This window comes from Pseudorasbora parva, chromosome 1, assembly GCF_024679245.1.
Source record: "Pseudorasbora parva isolate DD20220531a chromosome 1, ASM2467924v1, whole genome shotgun sequence".
NCBI lineage: Eukaryota > Metazoa > Chordata > Actinopteri > Cypriniformes > Gobionidae > Pseudorasbora > Pseudorasbora parva.
Window position 1 is genome coordinate 27407547 of NC_090172.1, and position 22261 is coordinate 27429807.

Genomic DNA, 22261 nt, shown 5'->3' on the forward strand with positions numbered 1-22261 from the left:
GCTGTAAATTTAAATAAATATATTATGTCTTTAACAATAGATAAAAAGGAGGTCCCTCTTTATATTAGGTGGCACCAACTACTATGTAGCCTAATTACATTAAAAAGTAATTACAATGTATATTGTATTGCAACACACTTCTGCTATATTTATAGACGGTATAAGGTTATAGGGACAGGTGTGGGGGTATGATTAGTAGAGTTTGATGTAAGGGACGTGTTAATAGTGTAATTATAAATGTAATAACATAAATTAATTACAGATGTGATTACATGCAGGTATTTTTTTTAAATGTAAGTACAATGTAAAAACATGCATGTACTCAATAAATGCATTGTATCAAATAATTATTTTAAATGTTAGTAGTAGTTAAAGCTAATATAAAGTGGGTCCCAAAAAGAGATAATGTGAAACAATAAGAGAGATATTAATTAGAGTAGCAACAGCACTAAATCCAGAGACATCCTGTATGATAGATTTAGTCTCACCTTGACTCGTAATGACAACACAAGCATCTGATATGCGTGGTCACTATCATCACTGCGCACACAGGAATGCTTGGAAAAATGACTTTGCTCCGTTAATTCGACTGCAGCATATTGGTTTTCTCATGTCAACTGGGTTTCATATGGGCCTAGTAGTTCCATTCCATTTTTCCCAACTGATTCTTTCTTTCATTCATTTAAAAAAATAATAATAATAATGCTGTTCAACGCTTCTGATTGGTTGACGAACATTCTAAGGTGTGCAATTATTTTCCAGTAAACATTCAGATATGAAACAGTGCAGATCTGTTGACTTCCATTACAGTTCTATATCACTTTGCCATTTTTTTCTGTCATTTCAAATGTCCTTACAGCCTACACCCAACAAAGACAAGGGCCAAGCAGCAAACAAATATGACAAATAGGATAAAATGGCAAACTTCCATTTTCTATGCCATGTAGTATACTCCAAAATGTTGAAAAAATGAATACAATGTACATACATTTCAGATTTAGTCCTTCTCTTCAAGTACCAATTACTCACTGTGTATAGATTTTTTAGTCAAATCAAATGTTTCTCCTTTTAATACTCTTAATAGCACCTGTAGGCAAACAATCCTGATCAGACATGAGAAATGTCTACCTAATGTTATTTATTATTGTTTATTGTAATACTTTGTGCCAAATGACTAGAATAGAGATCAATAAAAACCTACATATAAGGCTCATTGATGCACGCAGGGAGCGAAGGCAGAGTTCCTCTGAATCCCTCCACCTCCCCCAAATCCACCTGTCTATCTGCTACAGGATTTATGTACGGTATGTTCATGAGGTAGAATATCTTACGTGCTCACAGCAGCATTCTGTAGAGAAATTGGCGGTAGAAAGCCCCTACTTGTTCAGCAGCAGCGTGTGTAGCAGATCAATAATTATAGCATGTGAAATCAATAAACATAAAATCTTGCAATTACTTCTTTTTATTTTGGTATGTTTTTAGTTAAGGAAATATATGAAGATTGTTAAAATACATTCAAAAATCTTAATCTGTTTAATAATTACAAAGACAGGACAGTATTTACATAGACTTTCACAAATGCATTTCACACACTATCATACAAAATAAAATGTAATTAATATATCAGACAAAATGAAGTAGAAATAATATAAAGTGAACAGTGTATAATTCCTTGGGGTAGTACTCCAGACTTTATCGCCATGATGTCTCTCTTGATGACAGGACTGCAAGACACACACAAAATGGAATGAGGTTCTGGGCTTCATGGAGAATGACTGGACAATATGTTTTTAAACACAAATGGTGGCGGTAATGTTTCATAGCACATACAGGGAAGATATAAAGAAAGAAGGGTGTGGAAAATGTAAACAAAAAAAAACGAAAAACGTTCTATTCACAGTCAGACAGTTAACAGCCTGGCCTTGAGTCTGTTGCAGCATCCACCAGAGGCAGTTCCATAGAAAGACATGAAATGAATACCTACTTAATTTGTTTCTACATAAAACACTTGTGCCAGACAGGAAACATGGAGCAAAGCACACTGGTAGCTCATGATTCACATGAGCCTGCATGAAAGAACCCCAAGGCAGTGCAGGTTTCAGCAAAAACTGGGAATGCAATCTTTTTTTTTGTAGTAGTAGTAGCAGTAGTGGCTTTACGCAGCAAGACAGAGGCTTGCTATCTGATTATAGGAAACCACAAGACAAAGCGAGCATGCTGTTTTTGTGTTCTTGCTCAAAAATAACAAATAAAAAAAAGATAATAAATGTACGCAATCTGTCTTTTAGGTCGTACACTTGAATTGTCTAATCAGAAAAATGCCCAAAAACAATACAAAGAGCCACCAGAAAGGAGATGAGTTGTGCAGTTAAATGAGTGTGCATTCTGAGAAGCAGGAAGAGGTAGAGGTGGACAAGCAGAAGACTCTGGCCAGCAGAGGGCAGCGGTGTGCAAGCTGTGTGTCACACATACACACCCTCTGGATGAAGGCTGGAGACGAGTGGGTTCTGGAGGCTGCGTGGGTTCCCTAGGATTTGCTTGGCAGTGGTGCGAGGGTTAAACTCCAAGATGGAGGAATTTGAATCTGTCATAAACACAGCGTCAGTTATTTGGTTATGTACACTTAGTTTTCTTCTGTAACCACCAGATAATATTTTGGAAGACTTTCATAAAAACATATTAACCCCAGTTATAGTAGAAAACACCGGACTAGTGGCTTATGAAAACTGCTTTTAATTTTACACACCTTCATCACTCTGTCCATCAGGCCTGAGGAGAGCAAAATCGATCTCTTCGGTTTGCTGATTGGATTGTGCTGGAGTGACTCCTGTTTGCAGGATAAATTGCTGCAGGTTACACTGGCGAAGCTCCTTGTTCAGATCATCCATTTCCTTGGTTTTAGTCTACAGAGGAACATAAGAGAACTTCAGTGTTGGGTAGAAGGAAGAAGTTGAAGCATTGAATTTCGAACATCAATGATTCTTTATCACATAGTTCTCTTTTCTTGTAATGAAATGTGTTCTAATGGCCAAGCGGTGTGTCTCAAATATCAGTACTGTGGTTTGTGCTGTATTTAATTTATTTTATTGACACTGGTAAGCATGTTTAGGCTAAAGATGCTTTCTTTGCACAGCTAGATGAGTTTTGTCTCCCCACAAACTCATTCTTTTTTTATTTCAACCATCAAAGCTGTGACTATTGTTGGTAATAACAACAACCTGTAGGACAAATTAATATAGCACTGCCCTTGCAGATGGGAGTGAGACAACAAATGAAGTAGTGTGTATGGAGCCCTGAGGTTCAGTTAGTCATGATGAGTGCACACAACACGTTTTTGTGTGTCTGCATTTAATGTACTGGTGTGAGGCAACAACTAGTACAAAGAGGTTTTATGTAAGGGATATTGTACAGTCAGCAAGTCATTAGCATTTACTAAACCACAACAGGATGATAAGGATCCCGAAATAAGGGAACATGAAATGTTGAGTTGAAATGACTTTCTAATCCTACCTGTATATGATCTTAAAAAAGTTTCCACTAATATAAATTAACAAAATAATCAGACTAGCAACAGGGACGACACAGCAACAATATCACAGTAATGTTAACACTTTGGTCCTCTGAGGTCATTTCCACTACGATCAATAACCAAGATAAAAGATGCCGGAAGTTGCGTTTGCTTTGTAACAAGAGAGGCCGAGTTTGGTGCGATATGAGAGACGTGTCTCTTAGTCAGACTAGACGCCATATTGAGTTTAACACGGATGAAAATGAGGCTGTGAAAGATAGGCTTACAGTCTTTACCATGGCAAGCACCATGTAAAGCTCTTAGATCAAGTCATTTTAACTTTCAATAATGTTTCAAAGAGTTTTTGTCTACTGAAAGTTTTGTTCGGAAAGTGGAAAATGTTTAGTCATCTGAACCATTGTTTTGTGTTTAAACAACAGTATATTCCACTGAGCGCACTGTACTTCTATCCTTCACAGCCTCATTCTCATTCCTGACAAAACTTAAATATGGCACTCCCCTGATTAAGGTCTATACAGTGTTGCCATGACGTTTGCGGATATTACAGAATATCAGAACACCAAATGACAAAACAGACCTATCAGAATCAAGTATTTCAATATTCACATACTGTCTGAGGAAATATATTTGATGAAAACTGTTACTCCGTGACTTCAAATATTACTATATGTTCTATATAGAGTATATAGTATATAGAGTATGTTCTATGAAGAGTATAGGGTATGTCTATATAGTTTAAATATGTGCAGTATGAATGAAATCTGCCATGTAAGCTTTGTCATGTGACCTACGGCATCAGTAGAATAGCTCACAGCTCTTCACCCGTGGCTTCATGGGATAGTAAAGTGTCCGTCGAATACATACTCCAGAATCTCTGCGGAAGTAGTAAGTCACCCGGGTAGATTTTAACTACTGTTTTTCAAATTATCCAGCATTAGTTCTGGCAGGGCACGTTAGTCAAGCTCGCATCAGCTGACTGTCAGCTGATCACATCTACCTATAGGAATACAGTGTCTATTGCCTATCACAGCATGCATATATAAGATCCATTAGTATTATCAGCGGCTAACGTGTTTCTCTGGAGCTAATTACCCTCCTTCATCCCCAGCTCCTCCTCTGGTCAGTAAGGATTTGCCATTCTGATTCCCCTGACCAGACTAAATTCCCGAATGCTATCTGCAATGCATTGTTGGTTCTGTTCTGTTTACCCTAGGTGGGTATATCACTGCTCTCCCTGCTCTTATCCATGCTGAGCATCATCCTAGTATTTGAAGTACACTCTTACTTTTTGGTATTTTCAGTCTAATCACACTATTTATTAGGGCTGGGTATTGACACAAATTTCACAATTTGATTCGATTTCGATTCAGTATCGATTATTTTGGATATATCAGGTACAATACATGGCAAATTTTTCTTAAGGAAAACAAATCTCTTAACTAATGATTATTGATACAACTATTGATTTTCATGTAGGTAAAAATGTACTGATTTGTATACAAATACTAAATTACACCCATTTGTTTATAATAATAAAGTTTAATTAATTTTACAATACATAATCATATTCCTACTCTAATTCGTTTTTTGAAATACAAACATTTAAATGGTGGCTGTCATAAAAACTTGCCAGATTTATTAATACATGCATTAAACATAGAAGAACATTAAAAATGTTAATGAATAGTATATGTAATATGGTGCATATATTTAGAAAAATGCTTCTCTCTAGAGTTACTTTTTTTCCAGCTGACTAACAGGTTTATGTCCACTGGATATGGTTTGTGACATATCCAGTGAGGTAAATGTGACATTACATGACATTGTTCACAAGGTGTTTTACTGACGTCTTTTTGCGGGTGAAACACTGATCGTTTGCTTTCATGTGATGACACTGATTTAGTTTAGTTGTACTCTATCTTTTAACACACTTTCAGATGCTCATTCATGTTTACTTCACGTTTTAACTGTTATTAAAGTGGATGAGCTACTTGCCCTCCACGCTGCCAATTCTCTTGAACTGAGCTGTGATAGAGCGATCTCATAATAATAATAATAATAATTTGTTCGATTTATATAGCGCTTTTCAAGGCACTCAAAGCGCTTTACATTGAAGGGGGGAATCTCCTCAACCACCACCAATGTGCAGCATCCACCTGGATGATGCGACGGCAGCCATATTGCGCCAGAACGCTCACCACACACCAGCTTATGGTGGAGAGGAGACCGAGTGATGAAGCCAATCAGAATAGGGGGATGATTAGGAGGCCATGATGGACAGGGGCCAATGGGCAAATTTGGCCAGGATGCCAGGGTTACACCCCTACTCTTTTTCCGAAGGACACCCTGGGATTTTTAATGACCACAGAGAGTCAAGACCTCGGTTTAACGTCTCATCCGAAAGACTCATGCCACAGCGCCAAAACAGTAGCCTAGAAATCTAGACGCACCCTAGCGGCAGCAAATCTAATTTGCAGCCAGGGTAGTCTAGAAACACTTATTAGACTAGATTGGAAAAACCAATCTCTGGTCAGGCCAATCACATTATTTATAGAGGCGGTGGGCGTGGCTTAACATAATGATGGCAGAGTTGTGTGCTTCTTGTAAACAAAATAGCTAGCGAAAGGCGGCCTTTCAAAACGGCTTTGGCCACAACTCAGGAAGACTTGGAGTTAAGCTTTTCTTTTCTTCTTTTTTGAGAAAAGAACAAAGAACGGCACTGAAATCATTCTTAAAAAGGGAAGATGTGTTTGGAGTTTTGCCGAGCGGATACGGTGAAAGTTTAATCTGTCAACTAGCTCCGCTTCACTTTGCTCTGGTTGGTGTAGAGCTATCCTATCGCGTGCAGAGGGCGTTTGAAAGACAACCGTTTATCCCGCCCCTCGGATTGAGCCCTGTCAATGGTGAGCTTCCAGACCAAACATCTTGATGTGGGTCTGGCTTGTCAAGCTACCAAAACACTATTTATTTATATTTTATTTCAAAATTAAATGGATGCAATTTGAAATCTGAGACTTTGTTTCACAACAATAATAAGAAAGCACAAAGATTATTGCGATTTATTGGATGGGAGGCGCGCTATAATTTTCCCTTCATTCATTAACTGAAAACAGGATGACTATCCTTGGGATTTAAGAATCGATATCAGTTAATAAAAATGAGAATCGATTAAAATCAAGAAACCAATATTTGTTATCCAGCCTTACTATTTATAATACAAATTGGTATAAAATATAATAAGTTCATTAATTGGAATGCATCTTTTATCTTTAGACATACTGCTCTTTTCCACATTCTATATAGTAGGGAAGTATGCATATTTGGATGCAGCATATAACTATGTATATAACATATAATATATAACAGATAATATGACAAGTTATGAGTAATAAACACACAAATGCATACCTGCAGTTGTTCATCTACCAGCATTAACACCTTTTCTGTCTCTTCAATTGATGCCTGCAGTTCAGCCCCCTGACGCTGATGGCTGTCCAGTTGTTCTTTCGCTATAAGTACAGATTCTTCAACACTGGGTCTAGCTTGAAGCATACCATTTCTCTTGGTTTCAATAAGCAGCTGAATATCTCGCTCTAGCAGTTCACAATGACTGTCTGTGTCATGAAGTCTTTGACTGTGTTTGTCTAGGGATAAATGGAGTTCATCTTTTTTCCGTAGTATGTCCTTTTCTCTTTGAACTTCAGACTGAAATTCATTTTCCCAGTACTGCGCATGAGCTAGCTCAGTTTCGTTCCGCCTAAAAAACTGCTGTAGGTGGTTCATTTCCTCAAGGAGGTCATTGGAAAGGGTTGGAGGAGGAGTCTGCTCCAAAGTGGACATCTCCCTCTCTAAAGCCTCCAGCTGTCCATGCAGAGACTGTAGCTGCCCCTGTTGTCGTAGAATCTGCTGATAAAGTGCGTCTTTGGATGGTCCAGCTTGGGCAAGAGACGAGGGTGATGGGGACACCCCTCGTGCTTGGGAGTCTCTGGGTTTTTTTTCAACCTGTTTTACATGAGCTCGGGGTGACGTGGAGGGCCCAAGATTAAAAGTAAGAGCTTTTTTGGGCTCTTTGTGTTTAAGGGGCACTGGCTCTGGAAGTCTGGGTAATTGCGGGGCTTGACTTTGGTCTGAGGCTTCACTGCTTGTGGGGCCGGTGCGCCGTAGGATGAATTGCACTTCATTGCCCAACTGACCCAGTTTAGCCAGGGACTCCAATGGCCGTTCATTGGCCACAAGCTGCCGTTCTTTATCCCGTAGTTTCTGGATGAGAACATACCGACCCGTTTGCCCTGGAGAATACATTAGAAGCAAATTTTAAAATATAAATGCATTAGCTTAACAAGAAAAAAATGGAGAAAGAGAGAGATACTTAATAACGTACCTATAGCCTGGGCAAGAGCAATGACTACATCCTGACAAGATGTATCTTCTGATAGGCCACAAACAACACGTGGAATGCCATCCACCCAGACCTTCAGCTCCATGACTGTGAGAAAGTCAATGAGGAGCGTCTCTACATCACAGTCCTCTGTTGAACACATTGGGAAAAATAATGACTTACAATACAGAGAATAACTGCACTTAATAAACAACAAAAGTGTTCAGAGCAGCCCTTTAGAAACAACCAAAGGCATAAATCATTTATTGTTTGTTAAGTTTAAAAATTATATAAGAAGAATGTATTTTTATGTTAGGACGGTAATGTAAATACAGATATGAACTGTCAGGCACGGATTTATGATGTTAAAATGTATGAACTGATTGTTATGTGCTATGATCAAGAGACAATGTAAGCAAAGAAACAGGTTTGGATATGAACTGTCCTTTAAATGATTTACATGGATTACTTTCACAATATCTTTATAGCATTAAGTCAAAAATAAGTTTTGGTTGAATGGACTTGATGAATGGACTTGGTCTTTAATGGAGGGATAGAAATCTCTTCCGATTTCATTTAAAATGTCTTCATTTGTGTTTAGAAGATGAACAGGGGTCTTATTTGTTTGGAACGACATGGGTGAGTGAGTAAATGATGACAGAATATTCATTTTTTGGTTAACTAACTCTCGCAGTTTATCTTTAGGATGATTCAACAAAAAATATTTATTTTTTATTTTTTATGAAATGGCTAAGCAGCCCAGGTCACACTTTACCACACCTTGTAAATTCTGGGCCTTTCTCTGACCGTCAGAAAGGAAAACTGTAATTTTAGTTAAATGTCATGTAGCTGTAATAACATGGTTTAAAAATGGTACCAGAGACCTTACTCAGAGCAGCACCATGACAGGTATGACAGCAAGGTTTTTTTTGTGGGATAGACTTACTGTGTTTTCAATGGCATCCACTGTAAAAAGCTGCTAAACTTATCATTCTTACAATTCTCATGTTGTCTGAAGTTTATTTGTCTAATGATATTTCCAGGAAAGATAAAATATATTTTTGCAGTGTTTCATCAGCAAAGCAATCCAAAACACATTAAAGGGTTAGTTCCCCCAAAAACGGAACAAGTCATTAATTACTCACCCTCATGTCGCTCGACACCCCTAAGACCTCCGTTCATCTTCGGAACACAAAGATGTTTTTGTTGAAATCTGATGGCTCAGACAGGCCACCATTGTCCACAATCTCATTTCCTCTTTTAACTCAAGACCCATAAAAAGGCACTAAAGACGTCGTCACAAAGTCCATCTCACTACAGTGATTCTACAATTATTTTCTGATTCATAATAGTTCAAAGCTTTATGAAGCGGTATTTTGAAACAATCACTACATAAGTTGTTATTTAGGTTTTTTTTGCGCACTATAACTATTCTCGTTGCATCATAAAATTATTGTAGAACCACTGTGAGATGGGCTTTGTAACAATGTCTTTAGTGCCTTTTATGGGTCTTGAGAGAAGAAATGTCATTGTGGCCAATGGAGGCCTTTCTGAGCCATCGGATTTCAACAGTTTTCATTTGTGTTCTGAGATGAACGGAGGTCTTACGGGTCTGGAACGGCATTGAGGGTGAGTAATTAATTACATAATTTTCATTTTTGGTTGAACTAGTCCTTTAAATAATATACAACTCACTGAAGAAATGTGTCTATCCCCCTCACAGCCTCGCTTTCATTCCTGTTAAAAAATAGCACTGCTTTAATTAAATAAGGCCTATGAACACTTTTAACCTGACACCACATGCATGGCAAAGTGAGTAATGTGATGTGTAGCCAAGTACGGTGTCCCATACTCGGAATTTGTACTCTGCATTTCACCATCCAAGTGCGCACACACAGCAGTTAGTATTGAACACACACACACACACACAAGCTGTGAACCCACACCAAGTTCTGCGGCGCCCAGGGGTGGGGGTGGGAGATTGGGGTTAGGTGTCTTGCTTAAGGGCAATGAGGGTGGAACAGAGTGCTATTCATTCACTCTCCCCACCTACATTCCCTTCCGGTACTGAGACTCGAACCCACAACCTTCGGGTTACAAGTCCGACTTGCCCCACAACTGCCCGCACAAAAATGTTCATCTAGACTGTAAGTTAACCAGGTGTATTTTTCAAAAAGAATTTCTCAAAATAACTTCTGCTTCGTCATGTTAGCAATGCGAGACAATAATCATCTGCACATTAATGAGAAGTCATTGAAAACAATACACATTAACATTTTTTAAGAGTCTCAAAGTGCTTCAACGATACCCTAGAGCATGATCTGAAAATCACAAACCCTATTTTGAAACATGTTTCATTTGCTTCTGCCAAATGAACAGGTTGACACTGGATCTCTTAAACACTGTCTGTCCTTATGTTTTTTTAATCTGCTCTGCGAGGTGAGTTAGCATGTGTCTCATGACTCTTCAACCTGCACATAATGCTTGACTCCTGAGGCAATCATTAACCAACCTTCACATTCCTGTAAACCTTGAAACTGTGCTCACATGCTCAAAGAATGTGTGTACTGTACTCACAGTCACAACACTTCTGCCTCTCACACTAGATCATTCATTTGTCAAAATGGCAATAACCATTTTGCGATACAGGATAAAGTTAAGACAAATATCGTCAGCCTTTAAGTGTCTCCACAGAACATGGCTTTTTGTTCATAATGCTATATTGTGACAGCGGCTTCATTAAGTCACGCCTCTGTATGTTGTAGTCATTGACCTTCACAGATTTAGCCTTATTTATATGTTAAGCTAAAATGTTATAAGTCATAGTTGATTTCACACATTGAATTTGATAAAATAATGAACATCGTCAGATTTATTTTTCTGGTAAATGTATTGGACCATATCTACGGTTCACAAGTCTTTAGAATGGCATCGAATGAATGACTGAATGAATGAGGCATTTATATAGCGATTTCACTCATTTCAGGGGATCTCTCCTCAACCACCACCAGTGTGCAGCATTCACTTGGAAGATACTACGGCAGCCCCAGTACAATGGCGCCAGTGCGCTCACCACACACCAGCAATAGGTAGGAAAGGAGAGAGGGTGATAGAGCCATTAAGTGGATGAGGATCATTAGGAGGCCATGCTTGGTAAGGGCCAATGGAGGGAATTTGGCCAGGACACCGAGGTTTACACCCTTACTCTTTATGAGAAGTGCCATGGGATTTTTAATGACCACAGAGAGTCAGGACCTCGGTTTAAGGTCTCACCCGAAGGACGGACATTCACATCTCAGACTGAAAATACCAGCATGCCAATCATTAATTTAAAGCTCAGTTTTCAATGTGATGCTGCTCAATGGTAGCTTTGCAACCAACAAACTCTCATGGCAACTGTTTTATGTTTTGGCAATTTGGTCTCATAAATCTCATTTATATGTTTTTGTACAATGTGCTTATTTACCATGAAATCAAAACTGACAGTACAAAATCAAGTCCTGTCCTACATTTTTCCTTCTTGTTCGAAAAGCCGTTCCACTCAGATATGCATCACAATAGGGAAGAAAAGACTATCACAACTTCCCCACTGATGGTTAGGTTCACTTTGTAAAATGGTAGCGTTTTTTCATGAGATCAGGTTGTGTGCATCCGCAGAGCCGCAGTGCAGACGAATGAAAAAGAGGCAGGGTCTCGAGACCCTCTTGAGGCTCTTGTGCAAGATGCTGAAAAAGCAGCAAGAGCAAGATGCTCCGCAGCCATCCATCTAAGGCATGTTTAAATTTATAAAGAAGTGCAGTGGAACTCAAAGCACATTCTGAACCAGCCTTTATTACTGTTAACAGCATCACAGCAATCACAACTCCTTCAGCACAACTTCATGACTGGCCTAAAGCTGTATGAGTGAGATCCCTTGTAGCATTGTGAAAAACATTCAATTTTCATAAAGGAGGTGTTAATTTCTTCTAGTGACAGCTATATCATTACAATACAATGAAAAAGCTAGGTGGTGCAATAAACACAATGCATTAATGCAACAGTTGCCTATAGTTCTGTTTTTATTACTGCTAGGGACAAAGGTCATCTGATTCATCAAGCATATAAACATCCGTTCCCAGAGTACTCCCCCATATCATTGGCTGGGATAGGGATAATCAAGAGTGAGTCCAGGGTTCCTACAGGGTCTTAAACAGTCTTACATTTCAAAATCAAAATTTTAGGCCTTAAAAAGTCTTAAATTTGCTTAAGTGTTCAGTTCTAGATCTTAAATTGTTGTCTTAAACAGGTCTCAATTTTCCTCCGTCTGTGTAAATGCTCCCGCAGAGCTTTAGAGAGAGAGAGAGAGAGTGTGTGTGTGTGTTTATTCTAGGGTGTTGTAGTTCTTTCTTTCGCTAGTCCAACTACAGTTCGCTGTATTACAAATACATATGAGACCAACATGCATCTTATATTGGAGCCAGTCAGCTTTTGTGTGTCATTGGCACGAGTCTCTTTTGGATTGTAACACAGACGCATAAAACGGATTTTAGTCTTCAGCTAACAGTTCTCCAGTTCTTCCAGTTCCTCGATCATGAAAGAGAAGGCACATCTTTTTCACCTGCCATCTCGCATAATGACCAATTAAAAGTCTGATATGCCTGATAGCACTAAAAAAAGATTTAATAAAAGTGATGTAACCACAAACTCAATTCGGTACTGACACACGGCCCGATGTCAGACTGGCTGCGGATTCTGTGCACACGTTTGCCGCCTGTTAGCGCGATTATACCGAATGTGTCTATTTTTAGGCTTATTGTCCATATTTGGTACGTGTGTCAGTTTTGGGTCTGCACATTACTGTACATCTTAGGCTGCATTTACACTGCAGGTCTTGATGCACAATTCCGATCTGGTGACATTTCCGATTTTTTTGACGACCCGCTTACATCATCTTTTCAAAAGCGACCTGTATCCGATATTTGCATTTACACTGTACACTGGCAAAACAGCCCAAGACGTTCTTAACCGGTGAAAGGAAGTAAAACAGCGCGATATGCAATGGACGCAATGATTGTACAATGTTTTGCTGTCTGCACTGTTCCACTCATCTTTAAAGGACGGGCAAAACATTTCTCTCTTAAGGCGGAGAAAAAGAGGAGCCCTTGACCGGGTCGTCAGGTTTTCACAACAAAACCCGCCCAAATGCAACTCAAAACTGTGTTAAAGTAGCCCAATTCCGCATGAAAACCGCGGACTTGGCAACACTGGATCGCAGTTTGTGTCCACCTGAGTTGACGGCTTTCGCCTCCGTCCTTCTTTCAATGAAGTACGACTCGCATTTACTGGGGAATATCCGATTTGACTGCTTACATTGCAGGCGCTAATGCACGCATCCGAATCATATCTGATTTATTACCACTTATGAGTGAGGCCTGAATCCAGGTAATTCATGTATTTTTTCCCTGCTTACATGTTCACATGTCAAATCCGATCTGTGCCACATGAGAGGAAAAAAATCGGAATTGGGTCACTTGAACTATGCAGTGTAAATGGGGCCTTAAAGTAATCTAATATAGCCTAGCCTATACCCGCTCCTGTCTGTGTCATTAATGTTAACCAAACAACAAAAGCAGGGGGAAAATGGTACTTAAACTTAAAGCACAGTTTGTATCTGTATATTTGTGTTTATGACATGCATTTTGTTTGCTTTATCGTCATGTGAGACTACTGTGCATCTAACATTATATGGTAAATGTGGCATCCTAATTATGAAGAAAAAAATAACCACCACAAAAATCCGTCACATATAATGTGAAATCCTGGTGGGACTGAGCCATGAAGAATTAATACTTTGTTAAATTTTAATAAATTAATTTGCTTTGCAGGTAATTTTGTGATTCTGCATTTCCTTTGTACGTTATTTTTATTTTTTTTGTGATATTGGTCTTAAATGTAGGCTTGAAAAAGTCCTAAATTTGACTTGGTGAAACCTGCAGAAACCCTAGGGTGGATGAGGGGAGCTGGAATGGAGGTAAGTCACCTCTATGCCTCCTCTCATGCCGATTGGTTAGATGGATTGAACATGCTCCTTTCAAACAATGTTAATAAAACATTAAAAAAAACATGTTTTCAAAATTCACAATTGAGGTATGATCATGTGTCATTTATAATGTACTTGTAAAAACTGGAAATCTCGGTTATTCTTTATTATAAGTTAATGTAGTTACATTAATATTAATGAACTACATGCACTTACTATAGAATTAGGTTTAGGGTTTGGTTTAAGGTAAGACACTTTGTAATTATGCATAATTTAGTGTTATTACAAAAGTAAGTACACCTTAAAATAAAGTGTTATTGAAATATCTATGTTACATATCTTGTTCTACTCATAACCCCAAAACAGCTATTCTAAAAACGTAAGACTACAGCACAAAAAGCTATGTAAATGTACAAAGTGGAAAATGTTCTGATATGTTGCATTGGTATCAGTGGCTAAACCCTCACACAATGCATTAAACAGCTCAAGAGCTCTATTTCTCTTTAAAGAAGAATATGAAATACACGTTTTAAACCTATTAGACGAACCAACAAAATCAGCAAACTTTGTCAACTTTGTCTGTAGCAGATCTGATGATGTGTGTGTAATCCCACACTATCCACCTCAGTCAGCAGACCTGCAGTAGATCCTGTTCTCTGTTGTTCTCTTTTAAACTATACGAATCTGCCGTGAAGTGTGGAGACCCATGAAATCTGCCTGCTTTTTGCCTAGAGATTCCATTCTTGAAATTTAAGACCATAAATTCAGTATCATGAACAGGAACATCAGAGATTCAGTAGTTCTGACTCTGCAAACTCTGAAGAACTAGGAATCTAATGAAATGGCATCAAGTGGTTTACACTTTAAATTATATAACAAATTAAGACAAGCAGGTTAGTTAAATTACTAACATCAATTTCTTCTACAGGAAAGTTTGTTTTTAAAGGTGTGAAGCTCAAATTTGCTTGGGAAAATCATCCCTTTTCTCATGTTTCCCTGTCAACACGGGCTTTGAACAGTACCCAGGAGGGCACATGCTACCAGAAACATATGGCAAGCTAGAAATACAGGTTTCATGCTCTTCCTTCCGTCTGATGATGACAGATAATCCATTGTGGTCATAAGACCGCTACATGTCTGACAGCTGAATGACCTATAGGGAACTCTCTTTTTTGACCTGAAATGTCATTTGATAGTTCACCAACACTAAAAGAGAGGCTGTACGTTGATGGCATTCTCACTCAGTGAACAATAAGAACGAAGAAAAATGTTTAAACTGTCTGAATTCCATTTGTTATGTGAACCAGCTAGAATCAGGCTTAGGGATGTGTCTCACAGGCATTAGGTTTCTTGTGTTAAAGGGGTGAAACTGGCCTGCTTACGTAGATCAGCATATCTAAACCTTCCCATTGTGTGCAGAAGGAGTGTACTCCCTCCCTCTCATGTGAGTTCATTGACGACTACGAGTAAATAGTATCTACAAACAAACTACGATACCTTTAGGTATGCAGCATTTCAGGTGCATCAACTTCACTTTTCCTGCTAAAGAATTCCAGGCAACGTTTATGAAGAAAAGTAGCACAAGTATTCTTAACAGAACCCTCTTGTTAAAAAAGGAAACGGTAGTAAGAGGTTAAAGTCTGTGTGAGATGTTTCGGCCCCACTTTATTTTAGGTGGCCTTAACTACTATGTGCTTACATAAAGTATAAGTACAATGTATACTTACTGTGTTCATATTGTATTGCAACACACTATTGCTGATATTGAGGTGGGTTAGGGACAGGTGTGGCAGAATGGCTAAGTTAAAGGGTAGGGTTAGGGGTAAGGGAAGTGTCAACAGTGTAATAATAAACGTATTACAGAAATGAATTACAGATTTAACTACATGCAGGTCATTTAAAAAAAATTAAGTACAATGTAAAAGCACTACAAGCGCATTGTATAAAATTATGAATTAAAATGTTAGTATATAGTAGTTTAGGCCACCTAATATAAATTGGGTCCATCATTTATATTTCAGCTTATCTACGTCAATGTTTTTTTTTTTTTTTTTTTTGTCTTACGTACCCCACAGTCTCATCAATAATGCTCAAGTACTCAGTAATGCTCTTCACTGACACCAAACCAAAAGTGTGATGCTTTTAGCATTATCATTAAAACACACTTTTAAAGCATTGCGATTAGTCAATACACTGTATTTATTGTAAGGCATTTTACATTTTTGTTTTATAGGTTAAACATAGTAAAAAAGATCTAGATCTTTCTAAGTACCAATTGAATCTCCATTTCCACACAAAAAATAACCACAAACTCACGTTAGGTTGGGAGTGGTCCTCTCTTTCAAACCACCCTCAGCGTGAGACAACCTCTCCACTAAATTTACGACATGATTCGTAGCCTTGAGCTGCAGGAACATAAATCAGATAGACTGCTCTTTCTTTTATCACATGTTGGTTTCATCACTAATGCTTCTTAAATTTCTTTTCAAGATACATCATTTAAACTGCATCAGTTAGAATACACTTTTCTCATAGCATCCATTTTCAACAAAGAGTGCAAACAGCAGTAGACGTGACTATGTAGTTTGCTTTGCATATCCAAATATAGTGACATCATTTTGTCAGGTGATTGGAATGCAGAAGAATTTAAATAGAAATGTATGTAATCAGATGTTTCCTTAAATTATTGGAGGAAAGAATGTGGAGAAGAATCTACTCATGTAGATGGTGAACAAAGTAATTAAGTTAATACATTTGGGTTTGTTGACCACATGAAATGAGCATATTACAGAAGTAAATGAAAGTAGACCCTGTCAACAAAGTATCAAGAACGCCAAAATTATTATTTTTAATCGAGATGGCTGATTTCAGCTTTGCAAATGTATTTCATTCATTCATTTATTCATTTATGAAACTAAACTTTAAATTTAAAAAAGGCTTGTTTTGTAATTTTCCAGTCTCTCACACTTTGAAAAATTACATTTTTAAGGAACATTTATCCAAAAAACAAAACCTTAATCAAATAAATATCATCAGATACATGCCCAGATGGTTAAACAAACAGACACTTATCAAATCACAAACACAAACTCTACTACAGAGTTAAATCCGAGCAGTAATTTACTCAAGGCATTATTCAAGTCTACATTTACACAAGTGACAGAATGAGTCAAAGGACCTGAGCACAGCAGTTTTCACTGAGAAAAAAACAACTCATATCGGACAATCCTCACAGTCCAACAGTCAAGCGAAATACATTATCTGCTGCATTAGCCATGGACAATACACAGTTAACCCATTCTGACTAATTACCTTCAGGCATTTTTTCCCTTTTCATGAATAAAAACAGGTTTTTACAAAACCTGGTAACCTCATTGAGTTTTACAGGTAACAGACTGATTCCAAACAGTAAAGGTTTACCCATTCTCTGTACCAGGTTTCTGTCAATTATTTTCATTTCCTTGTTACTGATTAAAATCAATGACATAATCCAAAACACACACTTTCAACTACTTATTCCTTGTTTGAGCTACTTTCCTTTCCAGACAGGATGGAAACACCTGTGTAAATTTTGCCACATTTTATTGTCTAGTCTGTAGACTAACTAGATAAACCTGCTGGTCAGAAGCAAAGCTATATTTACCTTAGAATTGAAAGCTTGCCTCTGTGTGTCCCCCTTCCTGGTTACCATGATGAATAAATTTCAAAAAGTACCGTCCTCAAACGTGTCTAATGTAAAATCACAGAGTTAACCTGTAACGCAGATGTTGGTGTCCAACAGGTTGTTGTTTTTCCTGTCTCTATAGGAGCAGGATTAATGGCGCACAACTCGTTTCGTCTCTTGAAAGTGACTTGCTCTTTCCGTTCTCTCCAAGGCTGACACATACCACAGCCTTCCCATGCTCCTCCCCCTCCACAGGTAACACCAGCACCAAGTGCCCTCATTCTCTCTCTCTCTCTCTCTCTCTCTCTCTCTCTCTCTCTCTCTCTCTCTCTCTCTCTCTCTCTCTCTCTCTCTCTCTCTCTGTCCTGTTTCTCATTCTCTCTGTCAGTATATTGTCGAGATCTTAGCACAGTTTGTAAAACTGGCAGCGTATCGTACACTTAGTATTACTTTATGTCATTGTATTTATGTGACATAAAACTGTGATCATTGTGTTCCTGTATCAAATGATTTAGCTTCCTCTATAAACTAAATAACTTCCTCCTTATAACTTACCAGATGATACCTGCCTGTGAGAAAATGTAAATGTACAATCGGATGTTGTGGGCAGTTACCAGGACATTGCCATTGCCATTATATACCATTAGGTATATAAGTTATTTTGAATGTTTTTGTGCATTGCTACGCATGTGCAAAATGTGAATATGAATGGTTAGTAGGGTGTTCTGGTTTGTTTCTTAAGCTGAATGTTTTCTCAGCTTTTCATTTTAAGACTGGGGGTCATTAATCTGCAAGCTGCAACAAATATCAGTAAAATAACAAAAAATGTATGTTCTCATTTCCTGGGGAAAAAACACATTGGTGATGCTTTCCCATGCAAAGAATGTTGCCATCGTTTTAAGGTGTTGTGGCATTTCCAGTGTCTTGCTATGTGGTTGCTAAGGTCTTGTGAGTGTTTTTGTAAGTGTAACACATTGCTGCAAGGTTGATAAGGTGTTTTGGGTGGTTGCTAGGCAATTCCTTACCAGCCCAAGTAAAATAAAAAAACAACCCCATTGCATCTTTTTGATAATCTGTAAGTCTCTCTACTTGTATTTTCTGCTTGGTAAATTTTTTTTTTTGCCTATTACTGTTCAAAAGTGTGTGGTCTGTATTTTTTTTTTTTTATGTTTTTGAGTTTAAGTATAGTTTGCTCACTAAGGCTAAATTGTAAAAAAAAAATAAGTTTAATTTTGGTCAAAACATTAATATTGTGAAACATTATTGCACTATTATATATTATAATCATATTATTACATTTCTTATTTTTATCGCTGTTGAAAACAGTCGTGCTGCTTAATATTTTTGTTCAATTTAATGCATCTTCACTGAAAATCCTACAGACCCCAAACTTTTGAACAGAATAACTGATGCAGAAAAAGTTAGAACCTCAAATCTATCATCTTAAGCATAGGTGAAAGTAATAAAGCTTCTTGCAACTTGCAAACATACACACTTGTTGCGCTAGTTCACCGAAACATTTAAATTCTCTCATTAATTACTCACCCTCATGTTGTTCAAACCAGTCAGACATTCGTTCATCTTCGGAACACAAATGAAGAAACGCATTGGACATTAAAGTGCTCATGAAATCATTTTACTTTGTTAGAAAAAAAATTGTTTTGCCGTGGTAATCTTTAATCAAAATCTGAAAAGTAACATCCGGTCTGGAATGGCGTCCCTTTCTGATGACGGCAGTTTGACAGCTTGGGTTTGAATATCCTTAAAGAGGGGGTGAAATGCTGTTTCATGCATACTGAGCTTTTTACACTGTTAAAGACTTGGATTCCCATCCTAAACATAGATAAAATTTCAAAAACTAATGTTGGGCGTTTGATGGAGTATTTCTGTGTCAAAAATAAACTTCCGGTTTCTCACAAGTTTCGGAGAGTTTTTTTCGAGTATGGGTCGACTTAACGATGATAGATCGGAAGGTCCTTGTATGGGCCGTACGGGCTCTTCTCCCGGTAGGGTGCGCGCGCGTGTGACTAGAGTGAGAGAGGAAATGCACGGCGTAAACAGTCTCTCAGGTGCAGATCCAGTCATCCGTGAACACTTCTGTCACGCCGCGCTCCACTTTATTCCTATGGGTGACATCAAGCGACTTCAGCGCTTCAGCACAGCAATCTGGGAAGGCAGCGCTACATTTGAACCGATTTGAACGCAGAAATGATGGGAAGCTTTACAACATCGCTTCAGTCGCGTTGCAAAGTGGATTTCCACGGTCACTGCTGTCACAGGACTTCACCAAATCATACCAAAGAAGTGTGTTTTTGACAGAGCGGTCCCAGCGATAAAGGTTCGGTCCTGCTTTGGAAGCAGCCGGTGAGTAAAACTGGTTCAAATGTCTATTCTGTTGGCTATCGTCACGTGAGTAAACATCAGTAAACGACACAATTGCGTGCTTCGTCATTCAAATGGTTACTCCATTGTTGTTCTATGTATAACGTTACACTAGTCTGACGTGCAAAACCGCTTTGCTTGCTACTGCTAATGTTTAGTTGCATACAATAGTCCATAAACCAAATCATGTCCTCATAAACTGCGAGTAAACGCACACAAATGTTGACAGGCCCCTAAATACAGTACATACCACAGAGACGGACGTCCTGCTGTTGCTGTTTCTCCTGTACAATTTATTTCAGCCTCCGAATCTGATTATGGATCATATATCTATTAGCTGAGATCGATATCGATGGGTTTCTCCACGCTTGAGGACGTCACCTCTTTGTGTGCGCTCATCATTCTTTAGCTCCACCCACTCGATACGCCTCCAGCCACTCGTTTTTTTCCGGAAAGTCTCGGTACAGCCTAAATTTCTTTTATAAATATAATAAAACTAAAGACTTTTCGGAGATATGAAGGATCCAATACTACTCTATAGGTACTCAAGATTGACATGAGATTGACTGAAACTGAGTGCCCCCCCCCCCAACCACTCCCCTTCAACCGTTAGTCTGCTATGAGCGAGAGATGGAGAGTACTGAGGTAAAACCCTGCCCTCTATTCAATATTCCGTTTCTCTGTCACAGCACTGAAATAAAATCAGTTGCAACGTCTGGTAAATAATATTTCTTGTAAATAAATTGGTAAATTATGTTTTTGTGCGCAAAAAAAGCACTTGCATCGCTTCATAAAATTGTTAAACTAAGAGTCTTCTTATTTGGTTGTGTTGTGAGTATGAGCGTTTCTTGTTTGGTTGCATTGTGAGTGTTTGCAGTGTGTTTCTTGTTTGGATGCGTTGTGAGTATTTGCAGTGTGTTTCTTGTTTGGATGCGTTGTGAGTGTTTGCAGTGTGTTTCTTGTTTGGATGCGTTGTGAGTATTTGCAGTGTGTTTCTTGTTTGGATGCGTTGTGAGTATTTGCAGTGTGTTTCTTGTTTGGATGCGTTGTGAGTATTTGCAGTGTGTTTCTTGTTTGGATGCGTTGTGAGTATTTGCAGTGTGTTTCTTGTTTGGATGCGTTGTGAGTAGTGTGTTTCTGTATATGGTGGTGAGTATTTGCAGTGTTTCTGTATTTGGCTGTGCTGTAAGTATTTGCAGTGCATTTCTGTATTTGGTTGCGCTGTGAGTATTATCAGTGTTTCTGTTGGTTGGTTGTTTGGTTGTGTTGTGATTGTGAACTAACCCTTTAAAATGTCACATTAACAAGTGAAAGGCATCTACCCTTAACATGAAACTCAAAATTTCCTAGACAAAGCAGGTAAAAGCACTGAATAGCATAGTTAATATACTAAACATCAACACAACGATATACTGCATGGGCTCTTTGGATAATATTTGTAAAACAACATTTCTTACAGAAATCATTCACATACAAATGATTATTGCTACACAATCAAACACATCAGTGCTTTTCATATTTTAAATAAATTATGCCAACTTGTTGCATCTCTAAAGGTGATGTTCAAGAAGGCCTGTAGAGATACATTTGCCTTTATTATATGCTTTCACTATCAACATGGCCACCTTGATGTCTCTATGTTTGCTCTGCATTTACATGACAGAGACGGGAAGAGGATCACATCATTCATGAGGTTACAGCCACCATTATCTACAATGGAACATCTTGCACTTGTTAGACATGGGACGAATAAAGTCTGAAAGCGATGAACGCCGTAAGGAAACAAATGGAGACTAATAGCTCAAAAGCACAATGCATTTAAAAAAATCCAAACCTCTCAATAGACAGTCTAAAGAATTGTGGCAAGTCAGGCACCACACCATTATTCAATTAACTATTTCATTTATATTCTTACTTTGTATGCATACTTTGGTTACTGATCAACTACAACCAAAGAAAGAAACCCACCTGAAGCAACATGTAAAGTAATTAGGCTATAAAATGTCATGCATTATCTTTCAGGACCCCTCTCCGTGCGTGTTCTGTCTGCAGCTTTCATTACAAGAAAATATACTTGTATTGTTAAACAGCACATTACATGGTACATCTCATCTATCGACTTACCTCTTATAAACTCTTGAGATGCACAGGAGAACAACAAGCAGAAGGTAAAAAAGATCTGTGTGACTTTGTCAAGGCCTCACCAGACAAGTGAAGTGGGACTGCGGCTCTTGGTTGCCCTGACGACGGATGCTTTTTCAAGCAAATCAGCCAATGAAATGCGTACTG

At 38.3% G+C, this 22261-nt stretch overlaps 1 protein-coding gene across 3 annotated transcripts; it reads right to left on the reverse strand.

Moving 5' to 3' along the window:
* Positions 1-1446: 1446 nt before the first annotated feature.
* Positions 1447-22229, reverse strand: rassf7b (Ras association domain family member 7b). 3 transcript variants are annotated; one of them, XM_067437452.1, is made up of 6 exons: positions 22097-22229; positions 7911-8057; positions 6938-7818; positions 2747-2903; positions 2477-2584; positions 1447-1724 (listed from the first exon to the last, which is right to left on the reverse strand). In XM_067437452.1, exons 2-6 carry the CDS (start codon positions 8011-8013, stop codon positions 1693-1695), a joined length of 1281 nt encoding a protein of 426 aa, XP_067293553.1. In that variant the 5' UTR covers positions 8014-8057; positions 22097-22229; the 3' UTR covers positions 1447-1692. The 3 variants fall into 3 exon arrangements, with proteins under 3 accessions (XP_067293553.1, XP_067293552.1, XP_067293554.1); XM_067437451.1 differs by lacking the exon at positions 22097-22229 and adding an exon at positions 17570-17812; XM_067437453.1 differs by lacking the exons at positions 1447-1724; positions 2477-2584; positions 22097-22229 and adding an exon at positions 17570-17817 and having other exon boundaries at positions 2762-4403.
* Between the last annotated feature and the right edge of the window lie 32 nt (positions 22230-22261).

Excerpts from the sequence above, each read along its gene's own strand:
- rassf7b (XM_067437452.1), bottom strand. The coding sequence starts at position 8,013 with ATGGAGCTGAAGGTCTGGGTGGATGGCATTCCACGTGTTGTTTGTGGC. Across the intron at positions 7,819-7,910 it reads TGCTCTTGCCCAGGCTATAG|GGCAAACGGGTCGGTATGTT; the intron begins GTACGTTATTAA and ends TGTATTCTCCAG. Across the intron at positions 2,904-6,937 it reads TGGTAGATGAACAACTGCAG|ACTAAAACCAAGGAAATGGA; the intron begins GTATGCATTTGT and ends GTTCCTCTGTAG.